At 46.0% G+C, this 24,105-nt stretch overlaps 1 protein-coding gene across 2 annotated transcripts in view; it reads left to right on the plus strand.

The window, feature by feature from the left end:
- Positions 1–11,773: 11,773 nt before the first annotated feature.
- The window catches only part of Fmnl2 (formin like 2), a 267,830-nt gene continuing 255,498 nt past the window's right edge, over positions 11,774–24,105 (plus strand). For both annotated transcript variants that reach the window (XM_032903289.1, XM_032903288.1), the window contains exon 1: positions 11,774–12,278. In XM_032903289.1, coding sequence (XP_032759180.1) covers positions 12,162–12,278 — 117 coding nt within the window. In that variant the 5' untranslated portion in view covers positions 11,774–12,161. The remainder of the gene's footprint in view (positions 12,279–24,105) is intronic.

Consider the following 24,105-nt stretch of genomic DNA (forward strand, 5'->3'; position numbering starts at 1 on the left):
TCCACTAGCAGCCTTCAGATGAAGATGTAGAACTCTCAGCTCCTCCTGTGCCATGCCTATCTGGATGCTGCCACGCTCCCGCCTTGATGATAATGGACTGAACCTCTGAACCTGTAAAGCCAGCCTCAATTAAATGTTGTCTTTTATAAGACTTACATTGGTCATGGTGTCCGTTTGCAGCAGTAAAAACCCTAACTAAGACAGTGATTTATTTTCTTCTGTACAGAATATAGCTTTTGGCATGTATTTAGGCCAGTCTGTCTGTCTTTCCTCCTTTCTTTCTGTCCTCCCTCTTCCTTCCATCTCTCTCTCTCTCTCTCTCTCTCTCTCTCTCTCTCTCTCTCTCTCTCTCTCTCTTTCAAACAGGGTCTCTTGTAACCCAGGCTGGCCTTGGACATGCATTGTAGCTGAGGATGACCTTTAATTGATGGCTTTGAACAGATTTCCTTGTCTGGGGTTTATAGGCATGCGCCAGCACAACTGGCTCTAAGTCTATCTTTTTAAATAAAAATGTGATGTAGGGAAGGGAACAGGAAGATCCCTGCACAACCAACTTCTCTCTGATAAAAATTTCCTTTTAGATGGGGCATATAAAACTGGACAACTTGCCTAATTAAACCAATAAACCAATGGGGCTTTGCTTTCTTTCAAAAGATAAAAAAAGCACAGCAAATGCAAATATTAATTAATATGCACACATTTACTCAAGTTAATATAAGAGCAATATAGATCAGATTTTAAAGCTTTAAGATGTTTTATAATTGGGCTGGAGAGATGACTCAGTGGTTAGAAGCAATGGCTGCTCTTCCAGAGGTCCTGAGTTCAAATCCCAGCAACCACATGGTGGCTCACAACCATCTGTCATAGGATCTGATGTCCTCTTCTGGTGTGTCTGAAGACAGCTACAGTGTACTTACATATAATAAATAATTTTTTTTTAAAAAAAAGAGGTTTTATAATTGCATCTTAAGAGGAACAATTCTCTTGATTGAAATAACAGCTAATTTAGCTCTTATAGCAGTGAAGATACTGTAATTGTTCAATGGCTTTTGACTAACTTGGCATTGTTCCTTAAGTCGAAGCTTTATAACTTAATTGCAGATGAGTCATTTCCCAAATCTCGTGCAATTAATCACCATTTCCTAAGCATGCCTGAAATAGGAACCACTTGAGGTTTTGTTAAACATATGGTTCTCTGAGGCTCACCCTGGATCTACTGAGTCAGAATTTCTGAGGAAAACACATGACAGTGTGGGCTCAGCAGCCTCCCAGGTAGAGGTCACCGGTTAGGTTGGAAAATAACACTCTGGTGCTAGTGAGATGGCTCGGTGGATAAAGATATCTGCCGCTGTGCTTGACAACTTGAGCTGCGCCACTAGGACCCACATGGACCAACTCCTTCAAGCTGTCCTGACCTCTAGGGTTCATCTAAATACACACGCACATGAATGCGCACATGCACACACATGCACAAACGCACACTCAGTTCATTCGTGAAAAAAGATGGATGCACAAGTAAACATGGATGTGACAGTAATAAATGAGGCTGCTTGGACTACTTTGGCAATGGCATTCATTCATGATTGTTATTATAAGGTAAGCAGTACACAGAGTCATATTTAGAGGAAACAGCTAGCTCAAAGGGGGAGCTCCTATAACCTAGTACATACTCTATTTTACATCAATGCATCTCCTGGAATATGAACCAAATCCCATAGCCAACATTCACCTGGTCACGTAATATAGGACACTCAACCTATTTGGTAATAAGCCCAAGATTTAGTTCATTGCCAGCATGAACTAAGGCTGAAGCATCACTTCCTGAACAGCTCGTGTTCAGGCTCACGAGGCATGAGCGGAGGCATGCACTTCTTTACTCTAAATAACTGGTGAGGCAAGTGTTTGTTTCAGTTTTCCAGGTGCGGAAACTCAGGAGGTCAGTAGATTTCCCCAAAATCCACTCAGTAAGAGAGACTGCTCAGACCCACGAGGAGTGCATCCTTCCCTTTGATGACACAAATCAAAGAACTTTATTCTCCTGTCAGAAGAGTCATGGGTTTATTTTCTTCACTCAAAGTTGTCTGCCAACCCACTGCCAAATGCACAGAGAGCCCGATTCTTAAGACACTGCGTTGCACGGGAGAGGGGAAGAGAGGACAGCAGGTTTAGTAAGTCTGATTAACTCTGATTAATTAGCCTCTTTTTTGAGTTCAGAAAGAGCCCGACAGTTCTCCTGGAAAAAGTGACTCCCAAAGGACTAATGAGAAAGGAAGAAAGATGTAAGTTCAGGAGAATACTATTTATCAAAATTATCTGTGATACTTCATTAGACCGAAACTGACCCTCTGTCTTGTTGGTCCTGCCTGGTTTCTATCAGTTGAAGTGCTTGCAGAACAGATATGTCCTGGGAGCGTCCTTGTTCTAAGAACTCTCTCTCTCTCTTTTAAACGATTTGTTTTCTTAGACTTGGGAATTGTTGAGGGGCACCAGATGGACAGCCTTGGGACTTAGGTTGTTTATCTGCACAGGAGGCCAGGTGTGGACGGGAGAGTCGGGCTTCTCACAGCTTTAAGAGACGTCTGAGGTAAAGGCAGACACTACAATCTTCCCCACAGGCCTTCACTGCGGGCATTGTTGTTGGTATAGCTGCTTGTATGATCTTCCCATTCAGCCTTTAGTCAGCTTTGTGTGGAGAGATATTGTTGTGTTGGGATGAAACCCAAGATCTTTCACATGAGACAAGTGCTCCACCACCAAACTGTATACCAGGCACCCATCCAGTCATCATCAGCTTATTATCCAGTAGTTTATTAGTGAGCTGGCAAGATGGCTCATCTGGGAAAGGCACTGCCAAGTCCGATAACCTGAGTTTGATTCCTGGGATCCACATGGTGGAAATAAAAGGGAGGGAATTCCGCAAGTTTTCCTCTGACTTCCATGTGCATTTTGTGACACACATGTTTACCTCTCAACAGAATAAGTCGGAAAGAGATAAAGGAAAGACAGGGCTGGCCAGATGGCTCAGGTGGGGAATGTGCTTGTTGAGCAAGGACGGCCTGAGTTAAATTGCCTCACCGACGATGGAAGGAGAGAACTGACTCCCAAAGTCGTTTGCTCGCTTCCAGGTATGCCCACGCAGCTGAAATAATAAAGTAGTTTATTAAGGAGGAGTTTGAATGTCACATGGGGTAGCCCAGAGCCATAATCCCAGTACTCAGGAGACAGAGGCGAGAGGATTTCTGAAAGCTTGAGGCCAGCCTGGTCTATATAGGGAGGCCAGGGATAGCCAGGGTTACATAAGGAGACTGTTTTTTTTTTTTAAAAAATGGGGGCTTTAAGAGAAGGCAGTCTATCCCAGGACTGTAGCCCAAAGTTGGAAATAGACACCAATGCTCTCTAATGTTTTGTCCCATATTTGGTTTTTGTGTAAGAGTAGCAGCTAGAGCAGCAGGTCTCAACCTGTGCATCATGACTCCTTTGGGGGTGAATGGCCCTTGTCACAGGGGTCGCCTAAGACACAGAGGTTTACACTACAATTCATAACAGTAACGAAATTACTTCCTAGTAGCAGTTAAAATCGTTTTAGGAAGGTTGTGAGCCACTGCTCTAGAGTATAACTTGTATTAGTAACATATTCAATAGAATCAATAGGTAGTAAAGGGGGATTTATTAGATTGGCATGCAGTACGGTGTTTTTATCCAGTAGTGGCTGTGTTCACCCTGCAGAGGCCCAGATCTGGGAGCTGAGGCCTTCAGTCTGGGCACCTCAGCTGTCCCAGTCTGGTGCTGAAGGCCCTACAGAAGATTCCTAGCGAGCCTCTCGGCTTCAGTTCATGTGGAAGGCTGAAGAAGATGGGCTCTGAGGTCAGTGAAGAGTAGCACCAGCAGCAGCCCAAGAAGCAACAAATAGACGAACTGGACAGTAAGGGAGGGAGAGTTGGGACGACAGGCAGGTAACAGCTAAGCTTTTGCCTCAGAGCCTTTATCTGGCTGCCTCTGGGAGGAATGCTGTCCATATTTCAGGGCGGGCTGTGCCACTGCAAAGAACGGGATCAATCAAGGAAATCCTCGCAAGTGTGCCTGGAGACTGATCACTTAGTCGATTCCATTTCCAGTCAAGTTGGCCACCAAGAAGGACCCTCACAGTGGCCGATGACAGTCTTCACCAAATTCAGCCGTCTTTAAACTGAACGAGGCAGACCGGAAACAGTACCACTCTCATGAACTGTGGGTAGACTCCAGCCTCTGTAACATTGTTCCAGAGAGTTCTGTCTGGGGGAACAAGGTCTACCCAAAAGCCCATTCAAAGGCCCACCTCTCATCTCTTTCTCCCTTTGCCGTTGATGTCTGATCTGCGTGCTCTGATTCCAGCAGAAACATGCCTATTTAGTATCTTAGCTATTTTAAAGTAAGCTTCATGTGTTTTCTTCAGGATATACTTTAATTTACGAATTTCTTTTAAACCTATCTAAATAAAGCTAAAGCTGGGTGCGTGACACTCGCCTGTAACCCCACCCCTTGGGAGGGAGAGAGACAACACAAGTTCAAGGTTACCTGGTTCACATAGCAAGTTCTAGGCTAATGAGGCGTTCGAGCCCTGTCTGAAACAATAACAACAAAATTTTAAATTTAATTTAATTATTCATTTAAAACAGAATGTATGGGCATGGTGGCATACTTCTTTAATCCCAGTATCACTCAGAAGTCAGAGGCAGATGGACCTCTGTGAGTTCAAGGCCAGCCTGGTTTACTCACTGGATACCAGGCCAACCAGGGCTACATGAAGAGACGCTGTATTAAAATTTTTTAAACAAAATTTGGGGAATATATTTGTGTGTTGTGGTATGTCCTGTGGGGTTCAAGTGAGCTGATCTATCAGAAGTACAGGTTTTGCTGGGGATTAAACCTAAGTGGGGCCTTATGCGTGCTAACCAAGTAGTCCGCCATTGAGCTACACAATCAGGCTGAGCTGAGATTTTTAGACTTTTTTTCAATAGTTAATAACTCTCTGGAACAATGTTACAGAGGCTGGAGTCTACCCACAGTTTATAAGAGTGGTAGTGTGTTGTAAAAGTATAAAAATAAAAAAGAGTAGTTGTCTTTTACCCCGCTAGGTCCGCACCGTGGTGTCCCAAGATATCTGCTAGATATCTTGGCAGAATCACATCCCAACTCCGTGCCGGCCCATTGTCTCCTGTCGCTGCACACTTTCCTACACTCAAACCCTCGCATAAAAGAACACATAACACAATAATCTTAGACCCAATTGATAAGATATAATTGCCCACTTAAACATACAAAGCCCAGTACCATCCATCCCTTGAGAACATTAATAACAACCTGTAAATACACAGAGCGGAATCTTAATCACCTGCCATCTTGTCCTGCCATGGCTTCTCCCGTTCTTCTCCTGTCTCTGTCTCCTTTTCTCTGTTCTAGTCTCCTCCTCTTCCTTCAAACTTCTCTCCCACCCATCCTTCCTTCTCCTCCAATGACAGGCCTCCTTCTATCCTGTACCTGCCCCTCACCTGTACTTTACAAATTCAATGGGGAGAAGGTTCTGGTGAAGTCACCTGATTCCTGAGTTTGTGACTAGACAGCTGTCCTTGGGGCAGTGGAATTAGCATCAGAATACAGATGACTTCAGGACAAACCACAACAGTAGTGTTTAGTTTTAAAAATTTAACTAAAATTCATAATAACCATTCAAACAAAAAAGAGTAGGAAACAAATATCTATCAGTATGTCTTTCTTCTAAGATCTTTGATTATAGGAAAAATAATGCTGGAAATAACTGTGAACCATAAGTGAAGAATAAAGCAGGTATGGAGAGAGAACTGGAGGGTTTGTGTATATTTAAAAACCTCAGCCCCAGGCTGGAGAGATGGCTCAGTGGTTAAGAGCACTGACTGCCCTTCCAGAGGTCCTGAGTTCAATTCTCAGCAACCACATGGTGGTTCACAACCATCTGTAATGAGACCTGATGCCCTCTTCTGCCTCTTCTGGTGTGTCTGAAGACAGCGAAATATAATTTTTTAAAAAAGGGACAACTGGCCACGTGTGGTGGCAAATACCTTTAACCTTTAATACTTGCTGGGAGAGGGGGCAAGTAGATCTCACTGAGTTTGAGGCCAGCCTGGTCTAACAATTCCAATCAGTGTAAGATAATCAACTGACATCTTCGGAATATAAAAAGAAAGCGATTTTCAACCTAGATTTCTATAACCCAGTAAAATAGTGCCAAAAAGTCGTATAATTTGTGATTCATAACCTCTGAGAAAAATGCCACTACAGCTGTGGGGTGTGTGTGTGTGTGTGTGTGTGTGTGTGTGTGTGTGTGTGAGAGAGAGAGAGAGAGAGAGAGAGAGAGAGAGAGAGAGAGAGATACATGCAAAATGAACGTGTAGTCTTTCTGTCTTATATATCTGATATCTAATATCCAGCGAAGTTTTCTGGGGCCTGTAGTTCCCTCTGCTCAAAGATAACTACATCTTCCGTATTCTAAATTAGTAATGTATTGGTTTACATTGCCTGTTGCTTTTTTAAAAAAAGTTACTAATATTGTGTGCATGTCGGTGGGGTTTGAACTTTGTGAAGCTGTCTTCTTGGATCAGTGTTGGTTTTTATTTTGTAGCCCGAGCTGGTTTCCAACTCCTTGTAACTGAGGATGGCCTTTCAAGAGTTCACTCTTGACCTCCTGCCTTTACCTCCCCAGGGATTACAGCCGCATGTCATCATACCTGGTTGGTAGTCAGTGTTCTTCAAAGAACAACATAACCATTTAAATCCACATTTAAACCTCACTCGGAGAAAGCTGTTGCGAGCATCCTTTGAGGATCCCTTCCAGTATGTCCAGAATTCGGAATGGTATGCACTTTGTCATTCACAATACTAGATACTTGTGCTTTCTTTTTTTTCTTTTTTTTTGAGTATGCAAAACATGGGGAGGGGTCTAACATGAGTCGTGGCCACTCATACCTGTTCCCTCTCCAGTCTTGCTGTTAGAATTTTAGGTGCTCTCCCGAGGAGGAGTGTTTCTGGCCTGTGTTTCGATCTCTCTCCACCAGTGTTTTCAGGCTCCATGTTGGGTCATGTGACCCAACATGGAGCCTGAGGATTCATAGGCACTTTCTTTGCCTCTTTGTACTTCTCTGTGAACCTTTGCTTTACAGATAAAAGAAATAACTGGAGCTGGGACTTGTCCCTCCTTTCTGCCCTCAATACAGGTCCACCTGAGTTCACTGTAGCACACTGGCAGTCATCTTGTAAGCACAGAGGAGTTAAGTTCCCAGGACCCTCAGTAGGTGACTCAAAACCACCCATAGCTGACGCTCCAGGGTCGGGTGGGGGAGCTCCATCTCTACTGGGCTGTGAGGGCACCTGCATATGCATACACTTACACACTCCAATAGATGTTTCCTGCATGCCATTCTTAAATGCCAGTTGTGATAGTTTGTATATGCTTGGCCCAGGGAGTGGCACTATTAGAAGGTGTGGTCTTACTGGAGTGGGTGTGTCATTGTGGGCGTGGGCTTAAGACCCTCGCCTTAGCTACCTGGAAGTCAGTGTTCCTAGTGACCTTCAGATGACAATGTAGAACTCTCAGCTCCTCCTGCACCACACATGCCTACCTAGATGTTACCATGTTCCCACCTTGATTATGGACAGAACCCCTGAACCTGTAAGCCAGCCCCAATTAAATGTTGTCCTTATAAGAGTTGCCTTGGTCATGGTGTCTGTTCACAGCAGGAAAACCCTATCTCTTTATGTAATTCTTAAAACGAAAATTCCTGAGCTACCGATGGACACTCCCACAGAAATTGGATAATTTCACTGGGGCGTTTGGAATTCCTCTTAATGCTAGTTATAAATAACTAAACGCTAGAGATGGCAAACCTCGACGTCGCAGAAAGTACTTTTGGTTCATGGGTGTGCACATTTTGTCCTTGGCTCCTCTCGGGGTAAACGTTCATGAGAAGAGACTAGATGTGATAAGCCAGAGGGGGAGGGAAAGGTCTTGGGTTCTGGCAGAAGAAATATGGCCAGAGGAAGTCATAAATGTAATAAAAAGGCCTTTTCTTGACTGGAGAAGCAAATTCCATCTGTCTCATCCAGACGGACGGGCTGCTCTCTGGGTGGGCGGGTTCCGTGACTCAGTCAGACCCAGGGTGTATGGTCAGGAATCCCAAATAAAACACATACCTTTGTGTGTTAGAAATGCCTCACCTGGTCTGAACTGTTTCCTGCTCCTGTTCATTAGTGTAGGCTATGCAGCCGCTCCTGACTTAATCTCTGGTATCAACGGCTAACTTGCCATTCGTTTGAGACAGAGATGCAGATTGCATTTATTGAGAATTTGAAGTATGAGTTTTTTTGTTTTTGTTTTTGTTTTTTGTTTTTATTCCGGAGCTGGGGACTGAACCCAGGGCCTTGTGTTTGCTAGGCAAGTGCTCTACCATTGAGCTAAATCCCCAACTCCTGAGGTTTTTTGTTTTTTTGTTTTTTTGTTTTTTTTAATAGTCTCTTTAAAAATGTTAGATGTGGAGGCTGGAAAGTTGGTTTATTGGTTAAAGGCACTTGTCATTCTTACAGGTTCCTGCTCCTGAGCTTGATGTCCTGGCACCCATAATGGATCACCACCATCTGTAACTCCAGTTCCAGGAGATCGAACACTCTCTGTTACCACTGAGGGCACCAGGCCTAAATGTGTGTGGTACACATGCCTATGTGCAGGCAAAATGCTCATATACGTAAGATAATAATAATAATAAAGTCTAAACAGAAGGAAGCGTGCATGTGAGGGGAGAGAAAGCAAGTGAGATGTACTGGGGGGTAAGGGTGCTTGGCTCTAAGCTGCATGACTTGGGTCTATCACTGTAACCCATGTGGCGAATAGAGAACCAACTTCTAAAAGCTCTGATCTCTCTACACGGTCTTGAACACGCGGACACACAAAATAATAAACATTAAACAACTCTTAAAAAAAATCATTTAGGGGCTAAAAGCTCTGACTCTCTAGAGGTCCTGGTTCTTGCAAACATCTCTAATGGGACAAACACAAAATAAATAAACATTAAACAACTCTTTAAAAAAATCATTTAAAAAAAGTTAAAAGTTGTGTCTGTAACTGTCTATGCCTGCCCTTGCTCTGAATATGGACATAGACACTAATATTTGTTATAAGCTTTGGGTAATGTAGCTGGGCACACAGAGTCTCAGTTATTCTAACTTGATAATACTGGCCTGGCCTACATCCCACCACGTGGCCCTGCTCCTTGTAGTCTTCTCCTGGCACCTGCTTCTTCATACAGTCTGGCTGGCCTTCTGGGTTCCAGTTTCCACCGGAAACCCTCTCTTTCAGCCTGGAAGTCTTGCCTTAACTCTCCAGCCCAGCTGTTGGCCGTTCAGCTCTTTATTTGACCAATTAGGAGAACAATGATTACAAAATATTCAGGCAGAATATGCTTGAAAATAATGACAATAGCAAAGTCCTGGCCTGTTCAGATCTCTTTAGGCCTGGAAGTCAGCATTTGATTAATAAAAGGATAATATTTACACAATGCACAAAAACATCATGCCAACGAGAAGTAATTTGTCTAACAGGACATACTAAATATATTTGTAAAGATTTCCTCCATGTGTTAGTGTCACAAGTCACTGTAGTTACTCTTGAGGTGTTTTGCATATCTCTTATCGATCTCTATCTCTTTATCTCTATGGAAGGAGATTGGTTCTGGAGTATAGCCTCATGTGATTTTGAAGGCTGAGAAGCCACATGGTCTGCCTCCACAAGTTAGAGGCCAGGAAAGCTGGTAATGGGTTCCAGTTTGAATTAGAAGCTCTAGGAGCCAATGATGGAAGTCTTGGTTCAGATTCAAAGACCCAGAAGGAGGAGGAGCACCAATTCCTGAAAGCAGTAAACGCTGATGTCCTAGGCTGAACAGAGAACAAACTTACCCTTCCCCTATCTTTTTCTTCTATTCACAGCCTCAGCAGAAAGGGTGCTGTCCTTCTGCAGTCATGAGATTGAATTTGTTTACTAAGACTACTGAATGAGGGGGCTAGAGAGATGGCTCAGCGGTTAAGAGCACTGACTGCTTTTCAAGAGGTCCTGAGTTCAATTCCCAGCAACCACATGGTGGCTCACAACCATCTGTAATGGGATCGGATGTCCTCTTCTAGTGTGTCTGAAGACAGCTACAGTGTACTCACATAATTCAATAAATAAGTAAATAAATATTAAAAGAGACTATTGAATGGGAAATACAGGCTCAGAAGTATTATTATTATTATCAGCTTTTCTGGGTATCATTTGTCCAGTCTACTTAATTAAAATAAACATGGCACCAATCATCCTAAGTATAAAGGCATGAATGGGAAGTACCGAGATCAATAAAACGATGAGGATTATGCCGATTATTAGTCTGAGGTCTTTCTCTAAACAGCACAGATGTGTTGAAATCTCATCCAACCTTGTAAGAAAGGCACCAATACTAGCATGACTTTCTTAGATGACGACATTAAGGCGTGGAAAAAGTTAAGCAATTATCCAAAGATCACACTCCTTGCAGGCAGAGTAGCAAGGGCCATGAGCCCGGGTATTCATAACTGCTAAGGAAAAGCTGAGACATTTCCATTTTACTGATCAATTTAGCAAATTCACTTGCGTTCTTATGAAGATAGCCCAGGCTTGGAGAGACGAGCAGTGGCTGCTCTTCCAAAGGACCTGGGTTCGATTCCCAACACCCAGACAGATCACATCTGTCTGTGGCTCTAGTTCTAGAAATCCTGACACCCTCATATAGATACACGTGCAGGCAAAACGCTAATGCCTTTGAAATAAACAAACAAAATAAGGTAAGATGATAGCCCAAGCTGCACAGTACCTACTACTCCTTCTCGGGCTCCAACTCTCAGTGTAGGGAGATTCTGGTAACAGGCAGAACTTAATCCCCCTAGCAATCTACAGCCGCTTGAAATCTACAGCAAGGACAGCTGGCTAAAGTCATGTGCAACAGTGTATTTCCAAGCATTCAGAATGGCTAGTTAAGTTCAGACGGACAGAGTTAAGCCCAACATTCTCTGTGAAACACTTGGTGTAAGGCTGCTTTGGAATTAGGGTGGGTGCAAAGTTCACCCTCATGCCTCCTGTACACGGACCGTTTACCCAGCTCGTGCAAAAATAGTTATTTGCTTTGACTTGTCTATTTTGGGTTGAATTCTTGTAAAAAAAAAAACAAACAAACAAAAAAACAAAAAAACCCAAACCTCACACATATTACAAACCACCCATTTCTTTATAAAACATTCAATCAGATCAAAGACCTTGCTACATAGATATTGAAGAACCCCGTTTCACGCCTCCACCTTAGTTCGTGAAGTTGGGCATTGCCAATACCCAGGGTTGGGTGTGGGGTGTCCCCTATTCAACTAGATTCTTTCACAGGTCTATACTCTTCTGAAACTTAAACCACGCGTTTAATGATTTACTGGAGTCATTCATTCATTCTGCAAAAGTGCTGAAGTGTCAGATTTAACACAGGCGAGACAGGTCTTTAAACCGTCGGAGTGAGGGAGGTCAGGACAAAAGTGACAAAAGCCACCTCTCACGGCGTCCAGCTTGTCTTTGCTGCAGGTACCCCAACCACAGCGCGGCCCTCCAGGAGCGCGCGCGGTTTCTGCGCGTGGCCGGTTTGGGCCGAAACTACGCGTCCCGGCAGTCCGCGGGGCGGGTGGGCGGAGCCGGGCCGGGGGCGGGGGCCGAGAGGGGGCATTGTGTCGGCCAGCCGTCCGCGATCGTCCGCTCGCGGTGGGGCCCGGGCTGAGGTGTCAGCGCCACTGCGGCCGGGGCGAGAGGCGGCCCGGCAGGAGCGCGCAAGCGGCCGGGGGCGCCGGCGGGGGCGGCGGGAGCACCATGTGGATCGGCGCCCAGCGCCCTGCAGACCCCTCGCGAGGCAGAGAGGCCGGGGCGGCGCCGGGGCGGCGGGGAGCATGAGGGCAGCCGGGGACCGGCTGGGTTCGGAGCTCTGCTAGTGAGCGGTGTGAGCTGAGCACTAGCCGGGACGCGGCGGAGGGCGGGAGCCGAGCGCCCGGGGCTGTGGGCATTTTGGACGCGGACGCGAGGGGCCCGGAGCCAGCCGGGGCTCCGGCACGCAACCGACATGGGCAACGCGGGGAGCATGGACTCGCAGCAGACCGATTTCAGGGCGCACAACGTGCCATTGAAGCTGCCGATGCCCGAGCCAGGTGAACTGGAGGAGCGCTTTGCCATCGTGCTGGTGAGTACGCTGCGGCCGGGCGCGGGGCCCCCGTGGGGCAGGCGGCGCAGATGACCCGGCTCCTCGGGTACGGAGGGCGAGACTCGCACCTTCCCCATTGTGGGCTCTCTGCCTCGCTTCTCTCCGTCTCTCTGCTTGCACTCTCCAGGGGTTCTGGGATGGAGACAGGAGCTCGGGCCGGGCTACCCCGCCGGCCACGAACCCATTGTCTGGCGGCAGCGGCACCTCGCAGCGCGTGTGCCGGGAGGTGCAGCGTGGGTGTGAAGGGAAGGTGGCTGGCCCGGGAGGAGTGAGGGACGGGCCGCTAAAGCTTTTTGTTTAAAGAATGAAAAGCAACCAGCCGACCCCGACCCTCTGCGTAGCATCTCCTGGACGCCCAGCTCTTGGCCTGCAGGGTCTGCTGCAGACGCGCGCAGGTGGCTGGCCGCAGGCGCCGCGCCCGCACTCGGTCGGCCGAACTTGGAGGGTGGACCTCGCGGCTGGGCAGATGGACAGCTCCCCAGAAAGAGAAAGAGGAGGCCGGCAGCTGAGTGGCGCCGGGGTCCCTCCGCGAGGAGGAGGCATCTGAAACCCAGACTGGGGGGAGAAGCGCCCTGGGCGGGGGAGAACCTCAGTGTGTTCCCTTTGGTCTTAAATCTTAAACCACAAAAATGTGCAGTTTGGCTGGGACGTGTTAAGAGCCGTTCTGACTTCACGGGCGACCCCAGTTCCTTCAGCCGAGCCCATGGCTCCCTCCTGCATTCCGCATCTTTCAGCCTTCCCGTTCCAGCTTCTCAATCAAAGACTGGAATCCTCTCTCTCCATTTCCTTTTGGGACTAAGTTTCTGGGCCCTTCCCAACCGGAGTCTGCCTTGCTGTGAGCTCAAAAGGGTGTGACGCCTTTTCCCTTGCCCCAGAGAGCGTCCCAAGTGCACTTGGTTCCTGGATTCTCAAGTTTTAAGATCCCACCTTCTCTTAAGGGGATGTTGGGAAGGAAATGGGGATGGGAGGTGGGGGGTGGGGTGGACGCCTGGCTCCGAGACTTAACACTCTGTTTCCCCTTTTTTAAATCCATGCAAGACAAGGCCGCCAGAGCCAGAGGAACTTGTGATGGAACTGCCAACTGGGTCTACCTGAGAGAATTTTGTCATGTAACTTAAGAACTTTGGGAGAGGTCTCAAGCCCTGGGTCAAAAGTTGGCTTTCTGAGATTTGAACACTGAGGGGGACGTTGAAGCTGCCTTTCTTCGACTCTTGAAAGGGGTTGCTTTGGTACTGAGAAGTGTTCTGTCTGGATGGTAGGTTGGCTCTGTGTGATCAGGGAGCACAGAGGCTGCTGCTCTTTGCAGCCCTTTCAGGCCCCCTGGAAATTGCTGTGAACTTGGGGAGGGGGTGGAGACGTGGCTGCCTGTTTTGCTTTGCATCGCCTGTGATCTCCCACAGCTGCTCCCACGTTATGCAAGATGGGACACTGCGAAATGAAACAGCCTAAGCTTAATTACTTCTCAAGGCAGTCTGGTGCACACTTGACCCGTCTTTCCAGACACAAACGGTGTTTCTGGGGGGGGGCAGGGGGGAGGACTGTTCTTGACAGACATGGCTGCAACTTTCTGGCTCTTCTGTTTTTATCCTTCATAGTGTGGTCTTCTCTCTCTCTCTCTCTCTCTCTCTCTCTCTCTCTCACACACACACACACACACACACACACACACACACACACACACACACACACAGAGAGAGAGAGAGAGAGAGAGAGAGAGAGAGAGAGAGAGAGAGAGAGAGAGAGAGAGACTTGAGTTGGGCAACCAGTGACAACAGGGAGGTTGTCGCAGCCATGCTAATAACAATAATGCAATTAAGTTCTACTCAACTGGGAGAGCATTTTTTGCATGAGCTTTCAGTTACTGTGCTGATTAATAACACATGGTATGAATTAATCTTTAGGAAAATAATGCCCCTTCATTAACATGGCGGATTTGTGCTCCCATTGAGTCGAGCAGGTCACAAAGTGAGTCTGTAGGCTTTTATGATTGTAAATCCCAGGCTCCTGGGGGGTGTCCCCTGTTTGTTGTGGCTACTTTCCCTCTTCAGTTTGCTGGATGCAATTGTTTTGCAAGCTGTTTTAAGAGTATACTGAGTTTCTCAAGCAGACATCAAAAAGCACCACATTTGCTGACCTTTTTTGAGTAGTTACAAGGCTTTGGCATCCTCGTGTTAGGGATTCACTGTTGCTGTTTACATTTCCCATCCGAGCTCCACTTGCTGTCTGAAACAATGTAAAGGAAGCACAACCAGCTACCTAGTCACCCCGCTGATCCATCCTATGCTCGCTCTCTCTCAAGCTGCTGTTTAATCTGTGTTTTCCTTCATTTTCGGGAATTGCTGGAGGCATCAGGAATATGTAATTTTGGAGGTTAAGCTTGAAGGACAAGATTTAGGAGGGAGATTTTGTGTGTGTGTACCTGTGCCTGTGTATGTATGATTTTTCCCCCCATTTTTGAGCAATAAGAATCAGGTTCTTATTATTGCTGCCAGGTCCCTTTCCACCTCTGTCTTGCTCTGTTCCAGGCTGGCCTCAAACTTGTGGTTCACCTACCTTAGCTCCTGAGTGCTGAGCTTGTAGATGTGTGTACCACCACTCCAGACCTAGTTCGTTTTCTTACATAGTAAAGACCACCAGGGGTTTTAGGAGGAAAACTAGATTTATACTGTGCAGAAAAGTGTACAAGCGCCTCATTGTAAGAATGACTTACATAAATAATTAACGAGCTGTTTCAGGCTAGGAAAACAATTCCTCCCAACCTCCAGCCCTAGAGTATTTAAAACCTTTGGTGGAGTAAATAGAAATTAAAGTGACAGGAATCCATCTTATTTCACAGAGAATATAAATCAATGACCGTACTCTTTACCCCGAGCAACTTGGATAGGATAAGTCGCATATGTTTTAAAAACTATTGTATGTGAATGGGAAGAAGAGAGAAGAGGACACAAACTAACCACTGAATTAAGATCGGAAAAGCCAAATTTTAAAACTATCCATACATAACTAATATTGAAGTTGGGGTCCATGTTTTAAGAATTTAATTCTTGTAAGCAAAGTGTCTCCCTCTCTGGGCTTTTATTCTGGAGTGCTATAACAGTAGTTGCAAACTTAGGTTTAAGAAAGGGACTGACTCAATATTCATTGAACTGTTGTATCTCTGTATTTACCTTTCTGGTAGATATTAGTTGGAATGTATCTTCCTTTGTGCAGCTACATAGGATCCAACACTTAACATGTTCCTGTTAGACTCTTCAGTGCAAGTGTCTTAAGTTACGAGTTGTCTACTTCAGTCTTTGATATGTACGTATATATTTATAGGTAACATCAGGCTGTCTTACTGGGTCCCATACATTTATGATTACATGTCTGCTGGCTTTCTGATGCATTTATTCAGCATTGTCTAGTCCTTGGGGTCACACACAAGCAAGTACTTTATCCTTCATATTCAAATATGGTGCTGGGAAAGCAGTTCTTCGAGGGTGTTGCTTGTGGTGGTGGTGGTGGTCTTCAATCCAAGAACACCACTTTTCCATTAGTCACCCCCATAATATTGTTTGCTTTCAGCTGTCTGTCACTGTTTACAAATGTAGAATATAAATTACTCGGCACCTCTGAGGCGCACTCGTTGCTGTCTTAAGGATTCTCTGAACTTCTGGGAAAAGGAGGATTTGAGTCCTCTGATATAGTTGCCTGAACTTCTACATGATCACACAGCTCTGTGAGCAGACACAAGGAGAAAGAGGATGCAGTAATGGTTTAGGGGAATCTCGTGGTTGAAACTGGGGACTACTTTAGTTACAGATTCATTTGAGTCAATTTCCTTTTCCTCTTTTTCCCCTCCTGGGAGTGGATTCAGTCACTTAGCTCAGGAAGGAGTTGGGAGCACTTTTGAGTGCCTACTGTGCCCAAATATTCCTCATGCTGACATGTTGTCTGTGCCCTGAAGTCTGGCCATCTACATTGCTAGAGCTATGATTGCTTGAATTGCTGGAGGTTGCGGTTAAGTCGCCAGCCTGGGGTTTTAACTGGATTTGGATGTCTTCCTTCTCACATTAGGTTTTCTCAATCAGTAGCAGGGGTGAAAAGTTCCTGGGAATAGCAGTAAACACAAAAGCAAAAGCAGGAACAAACCCTAGAACCTGCTAAGTGCCAGCTTCAGCCTTTAGACAATTGGCAGTCAGTCTTCAGCAGTGACTGTGGTGCGTCTGAAGCTGCCCGTTAGGTGCCTGGCATCTGCTGCCCTTTTGTATGTCCAGGCATGGAGATAAAACCGTAATTGGGCCAACAGTGTATTCCTCACCTTTCCTTCCCTGGCAGGTTTTGGAACCGCGTGCTTGGAAAGCGAGGGGTTTAGCTGTCACTTGAATGCATGCATGTACTTCGTAGGAGCGGACTGACAAGGTCAGGCTGCCACGCAGCCACGGTTTAGTTTGTTTCCCACTTTAAGGGAAGTACCTGGGTGAGGTCTGTAGAGCACATGGGTGGGAGTGGAGTGTGGCCATCTCTCACTCCTGCTTTTTTTTCTCACATCCTTTCCCCTGTTGTGAGGGAGCGTGTGGAAGGGGGCGGAGTGTTGTCAGTTTGAAACATTACAGTGTCACCCTGGGCAGCAGCTCCCTGGAACTGTGGAACCATGTTTTGGGCTATTCCTACCGTCATGTGAGCATGTATGCCTTTTCTGTAATGGATGTGTGAGAGCGCAGTTCACTAAAGGGTATTCTGAGTGGAAGTGTTTGGAGCCCGTGACAGACTTTCAGCAATGCAAGTCGTGCGGGTGCCCTTAAGTCCTCAAGGGAGACAAATTTGTTTTGGGGTGGTTTAATATTACCTAGTAGAAGAGCGTTGTCTTTGGAAGCAGGAGTACTCCCTTCTGAAGTTATTCCTTACACCAGCTTGGGCATAGTCCCTGGTTCTCCTCATCTGTGGACAGGAATTAAGTTTGGCACAGCTTTTAAAATAGTCAGGAGGCAAGTTAACAGCACCTTGAAGGAGTGGAGATAGCACACCATGACCCTTTGTCCCATTTGGCGTTAGGGTTGAACTCTTGTCGTAGAACATTGTTTAGTTCAACGGTGTGATGGGAGAGACCTGTGGTCCTATTATCTGGGGGGGCTATGGGAAGAGCAGTGCAATTTGGAGGACAGCTTGAACTTTACAGTTGAGCCCGCGTGAGGCAAAGCAAAACAAACAACAACAAAGCCACCGTATGGTCCGAAGAGTAAAATTTCTCTGGATCAGTGACCAAAATTCAAGTGAGAGTGTGGGGAAATGTTCCAAGGTTTAGTGTTGTCCAAAGAAATTGAGAATGACTTCCTTACTGTGTAGACAGTGTCATGTGAAAGATGTGACAGGAAGACCCTTCCACCCCAAGTTACAGCGGGTGGTTCCACATTCAAGCAGTTGCCTTGCAAGATGCTTTTGTTGAGGTAGATGTCACCTGCAGATTGTACACATAGAGCTGTAACCCCCAAGAGTTGGGGAAGAACTCCTTGAAGATCCTTCTTGGGCTCAAAGAAGGAAAAATGTTTAGATCCACAGTTCCTGTGGAAGTCATTGCTCTATAAGAACTGTGCCTGAAGGACTAAGACAGTGCTGGGGTCAGCAAGCTAGAAGCACAGGCAGACCTAGCAATTTAGCTTGGCTGGTAGAGTTCTTGCTTAGCACGCAGGAAGCCCTGGGTTCAATACCTAGCACTACCTAAGGGCACTGGAGATGAAGAGGCAGGGGGATCAGAAGATCAGGGTTGTCCTTGGCTATATATATTGTTAGAAGGCAGCCTGGGAATATGAGACCCTGTCTCTTAAACAAAACATCCCCTTCACCCCACCCTCAAAAACAAAAACAAAACCGGAGCACAGATTATCTAGATGTTTGTCTCCTTTGTGGAAGACACTGCTACCTGGAATTCTTTTAGGAACAAAGTAGGAAGTTGTTAAAGAACACACTGGATGACCTTAAGAGGGAAGATGAGGTCAAGGTCTTGATGCTTGGCCCAGGACCTCTTTTAGAGTGGCTTTCCGGAGTCCCACCCTCAAGGTGGGGCTAGGGGCGGGTATCGGGTAGCAGGCGCTGTGTCCTAGGCTTTTAACTCAGGATTTCTGGAGGGTCTTCCTTATCATCTTGATTTTCACCTACTTGAACCGTAGGGGTGGAGAGAGCTCGTGCCTTGGAGAATCCTGCTCATATTGTGGGGAGATCTTCCTGTCCCCTACACAGTCTCCCCGTGCTCCTGGATCAGGAACGGAGCACCAAGCATCCATCTGTTTTCCAGGGATGAGCTGGCAGCTGACTGTACTTCATTGTTTTGGGGTCAGGGAGGCTGGGAATCCTTATGTATGGAAGCATCAGGTCTGTGCATGGGAATACCATGGTTTTTGATGCTTACAGATGGAGTGTCTTTTCTCTACACTCACAGGAAAAATAAAAGCAGCGTGCAGCTGTTAGTGCTCCCAGGTGGACCCCCCTTAAGGAGCACGGATTTTGTTTTTCTAGAACAAACTGAAGTTTCCATTGGTCACATCACACAGGTCTTCCTGTGTGGTCTGTCACTGACTTATCGACAGCTCTGTTGGATTTCCGAGTTCCTGTCTCCATTGTCACTGAAGCATAAAGCCTGGGTAGATGGACCCTGCATTTTCTGGTGCAGCACAGTCAGTTCAAGACAGTCGTGGACTCTGTGAGGCCTTGTCCATGCAGTGACAGGGGTTGGGGGTGGGAAGTGGGTGCGGGTGGGAGGGCTGATGGTGCCCATGTCCTGTTATCCTAAAAACCTATTGACTCACATTTTGGTGATGTACCTGTTTTGAGGACTCTAAGGTGTGAATAGCATCTGAAAGCGGTGGCCCTGGTCTACACTGCATGTTTGCTCAGAAACTTCAGGAACTTTTCCTTGTTTCTCTTTTGTTTCCCCTAGAAGTTTCATGGAAATCTTATTTAAGGTTAAAGGGGACTTGATTAGTTTATACCTGTGTACACTAGGTACAGTAGTGACTATGTATTAATGCCTCTCTGGGGGCATCACGGTATTTGTGTTGGGGACTGGAAGGATGGCTCAACAGTTAAGAACATGTTCTCTTGCAGAGGACCACGGATCGTTTTATGCCTTATTGGTAACTCTAGCTCCAGACCAACACCTTCTGGACTCTAGACACCTGCATTCATACATGGGCAAACATATATAGGGGGTTAATATAACAAAAAAAAACCCTACTTATGTCTATTATGTATAATTAATATATGAAATAAGCATAATTTAAAAGCACTAATGTGTGAGTCTCACTAGTAGTTGTTCTGGTGAACTTGTGTGTGAGTTGACGTCAGGATTTTTAAGAGTCCTGTGGGACCGACCTGACAGCATCACTCCGCCTGAAGGTTACTGTGCTCAAGGAGTGTCTCATTGTATTCTTCTGACTGAAATGAATGTTTTAGGAAAGCATTAGGCAACGGTAAGGGTTAAAACAAAACAAAACAACAACGAAAACAAAAACAACCCTAAAGATAGATATTCGAATCAACCCAAAGCAGCAAGATGCAAGGAACCAGAAGATCAGAATAAGAACCCGTTGAATGGTGGGATTATTAACTTCAGAACCTGCTGTGAGGTGACCAGAATGGCCACCTGCAGAGAAGGCTGTCCACCCCTCGGTGAGGGATAGAGCAGTGACTCTGAGTGACTTCTGGAATGGAGGAGGTATCTGCTGTGGCCTTGCTCGAGCCTCTCCCTTCGCAAGCTTAATTGTTGTTGGTTCAGTGCAGGCCTTTTGCTTTGATCTCTGGCTTTACCACTTACAAAGAGTTGATGAGCGTGGCTTCCCGGAGTGAGATTCAAATACAGTTGTGAAATGTAAACAACGTTCATTTATTAAGAGTCCTATAATCAAGGCGGATTGGCATGCTTATAGAAGCAATTAGCTTTGAGAATAGAAAGAGAAATAGGATGCCGGGTCAAGAATGAGCTGATTGTTCTCAGTGTTAGAGTCTAGTTATCCCTTTATGAGCTATAGCATAAGCAAATAGGCATTCCTCTTACTCATAATTGTTCGCATTTGTGGTTTGAGCTCTGAGGGCAGCATATGCGCCGTTTCTGAAATCGTTTCTGAAATCGGGAGGACAGACGCAATTATTGTCTTGTTTTCCTCTAAAAGTACAGTTCTTCCAAGGAAATGCATATGGGTGATTTTTTTTTTTTTATTTGACCAGATAAAGCATTCCAGGAATTGAGAACAGAGTAAAAGAAGGCCTGGATTCGGATGGGGCTATTAAAGGATTATACTTTTGTTGTTGGTCGGGAAAGTAGACAAGATGACTTTGACAATAGAAGAAAAATTGGAAACAATTTCCCTTCCTCTCCCCTGTCACCCACAATCTTCCCTTCTCTGGGGATTCTGTAGTTCAGGCTTCCCTCAAATGGACTATATAGACAATGATAAACTCCTAGTGCCACCCCCAGAGTGGCGGCATTTACACCACTCAGCCAGCGGAGCCACACCACGGCCCTTATTTACTTTCATTAGACCCTGTTGCTTCCCTTCCAGATAGAAGGAAGCAGTGTGGTGACCAGTGGTAGAGGTTGGGTATTGGATGTTCCTATTTGATTCCGGAAGCACTCTTATGTCCAGCGAGGTCAACACCACCCAAAACATCTTGTTTATGAACTAAAAACACAAGAGCAGGGAGGCGGGCGAGCCCCTTTATGGGGTAGTTGCCTTTGAGGCTCTTTTAGCTTCTGGTATGGCCAGCAATGCTGATGTCATGAGGGAACGTCCTCATTTTGGTCACACTGCCCTGATTAACAGGTATTTGTTATTTCTGTGAACTTTTTTTCTCTTTCTGGTTGACTTAGGAAGCGGCGTAGCCCTGATGTGCTGGGACCAAGGTGCCATGAACTTGTCTGCTGCCCACTAATCAGACCTTCCAGGTATAAACCTTGAGCACTCATCACTGTGTGGCCTCCTAGGTTTGTAGAGCCCTCTGCTTGCCTTCCAGCACCATTTCTGAGTGGAATGTTTACGTCTCAGGGTTCGTTCTTTTGGAGAACATTCGTTTGGCTTAGAGAGCTCAAATCATCTCACTTAAAAGATGTAGTTCTTTAATATAGCCACCTGTTTTGTTTTGTTTTTTTTCTTTTCTTTTCAATTAATGATAGCTATTAGACATCCCCAAGGTTGATTTTTCTACTTTTCTATTGCTAATGGAAAAAAGCTTTTGAAAATGGTTTTGGTGTCAGGCAATGGTGAAAAATGCCTTTAATCCCAACACTCAGGAGGCAGCCTGGTCTGTAGAGTGAATTCCCTGATAGCCATGGCTACACAGAGAAACCCTGTCTTGAAAAATGGAAAAAAAAAAAAAAAGGTTTTGGTTTGTTGGAATGGTATTGTCTAATCATCTACGGAAATATCCTTTTTAGACTGAACCTACCACCATTGTATCAGAACTCTGCAGAGAAGGAATCAGATTCTCGTCCCTCAGTTGTTCCACAGCCAAGTTTGACTCCTCGCCTCCTAGCCAGCCTAACCCCGAGCCTTCTTCTCTCTTAGTGCTCACCCATAGGTGGAAGAGAGCTGACCACAGGATTGTGCTTCTCGCCAGGAGACAAAGACATGAGCATTAGGCACATGGACAGAGGTCACTTTAGAGGTCTATGTAAGGTGGTGTCCAGCTTTTCATAATACTGAAAGAGAACATTTTCATTCGTGCTCCTGGAACGGAGCCTGACTGCAGAGGATTGACGGAGCGAAAGCCAGCAAGGGCAGCCGGGGCTTCAGTTCCTAGAGTTAGGCACTTACAGCCTCATGGTTTCTGGTTTCCCTCCTGAGCTATGATTCTAGCCTTTGATTTTTTTTTTTTTTAATTACTGTCTTTGTTGATGACTCTTGAAATATGGAAAGATCTGACTATGAACTTTATCTTGTGGGCTTTTCTCATCAAGGCCCTATTATGTTGTTCTAGGCATTGGGTCCAACCCCAGAGTTCGTTCCATGGTTGTGTTAGTTCTGGTATTTTAATTTCATTTTAGAGATGGGTTTCCCTGTGTAGCAGTCCTGGTTGTCTTCATTTTGTAGACCAGACTGGCCTCAAACTCCACCTACCTCTGTCTCCCAGGTGCTGGGATTAAAGGCTCATGTAACTTTAGTTTTTTCAACCCCTATTTTTAATGATGGTTCATAAATGCTTTAACCTCCCTTTTAGCCCACCACTCAGAGGTAGTGGGAAAGAAGGGATATGGAGCAGGGTTGGGAGAAGTTGTCTGGAAATCGGCAGTTCAGTTCATAGGTTAGCAGGCGCAATCCATTCGCAAACACTTTGTAGATACACCAGCAGTCCAGTTCTGTAGAGTGGGGATAGCAAACACCGACCAGCAGTGGTGGCACAGAGACAGCCAGGTCTAAGTCAGTGCGAATGCCCGAAGTTCTAAGCCGAGCCTCTCAGGGAAGATCAGCAAAGAGTCCTATTTATACCCTCCAAGCATCACATGTCCTTCATGGGTCTTGCCTCACTGACATCACCCTACCCATCAGCCCGAGTCCACAGAGGCAGCAAGAAACTGCAGCACACCACCAGTAGGTTTTTGGTGCGGTTTCTCTTAATGGAGTTGAGCTATGCAGCTCAACTATGCAATGTAAAGCGGCCTAATACACGCGTGTATCCTTCATCATGTGTCCTTTTACATGCTCGCTTTAGCAGAACATCTTCTCTCCTTTCTCTGATTCAGCTGGACGTTCGTTCAACCATGAGTCTGCCTTAGCCTTTCACCTGTGTCCACTCCCGCTAAACATTCCTTCACGTGTTTGACCCAGCAAAACACCATCCAACCGACTTTCCAGAGAACCCTTTTCAAGTTCCCACTTCAGGCGTGCAGCAGAGCCAGGTCTCAGCTGCTGTGTTTGTGGTTAAAGGTCAGGCTCCGTACCCTGCTTTCTATCTTGTGTTCTGCCGAGACTTCTCATCCAAGGGGCCAGACGTGCCTTCTCCTCACATTGCTTACAAGGCCCTCACTTGCAGTTTGCTTTATCTCTGTTCACTTTTCCTTATATAACTTTCCTCAGCTATCGATTCTCCTGTGTGGAAAACATGTCCCAGGCTCTCTGCTTACTGCCATTCACCTGGCCTTCAAAGTTTCACTGAAACCTGACTCTCTCTGTGTGCCCTTCCGGGCTCATATCAGCTTGGGGAAGGTGGAAAAACAATTCCCTTTGCTTTGATCTCTTTTATTTTATGAATCAGCTCTTACTCACAAGGCTCTGGTTAAATAGCAGCCTTGTGAGGTGTGGCTGTTCAATCAGGGGCTGCCTGTAGATGTAGCTTTGTAATTGCTTTGTATAGTCTGTTTTCTTCTGGGGGACTCCTGGAAGGCAAGGTCCCGGCAGCTGCTTCTGTATGTAGCACAGGGCCTGTTTCGAGAGGGTCCCAGCATAGACCCTCTGATTGCGGAACTCAGTCTGCTGAAAGAGGACAGAACTGTCGTAGCTGACGGTTAGTTGCACACACTTGACTCTGTGTTGTGATACCGTCAGAGTCTTACTCACCTTTGGCACTCCTGTGACGTTTGATTGAGTTAGAGCCCAAGAATACCTCATGCTCAGAGATAACGAGTTGGCAGCTAGCTCTCCTTGACTTAAGAACTAGGACAGCATGGGATGTGTAGCAGGAGCCAACCAGGGGTTTGTCAGTCTTTAAGCTGGGTTGGGTTTGTGGTATGTGGTAGTCAAGTGAGTTTGCAAAGACCGCTCTTAAGAGTAGGGCGCCCTGTGTGGGTGTTGTTTTTTTTTTCCTTTTGTTTTGTTTGTTGTTTGAGTTTGAAGGGAAG

Source organism: Rattus rattus, chromosome 5, assembly GCF_011064425.1.
Source record: "Rattus rattus isolate New Zealand chromosome 5, Rrattus_CSIRO_v1, whole genome shotgun sequence".
Taxonomy (NCBI): Eukaryota; Metazoa; Chordata; class Mammalia; order Rodentia; family Muridae; genus Rattus; species Rattus rattus.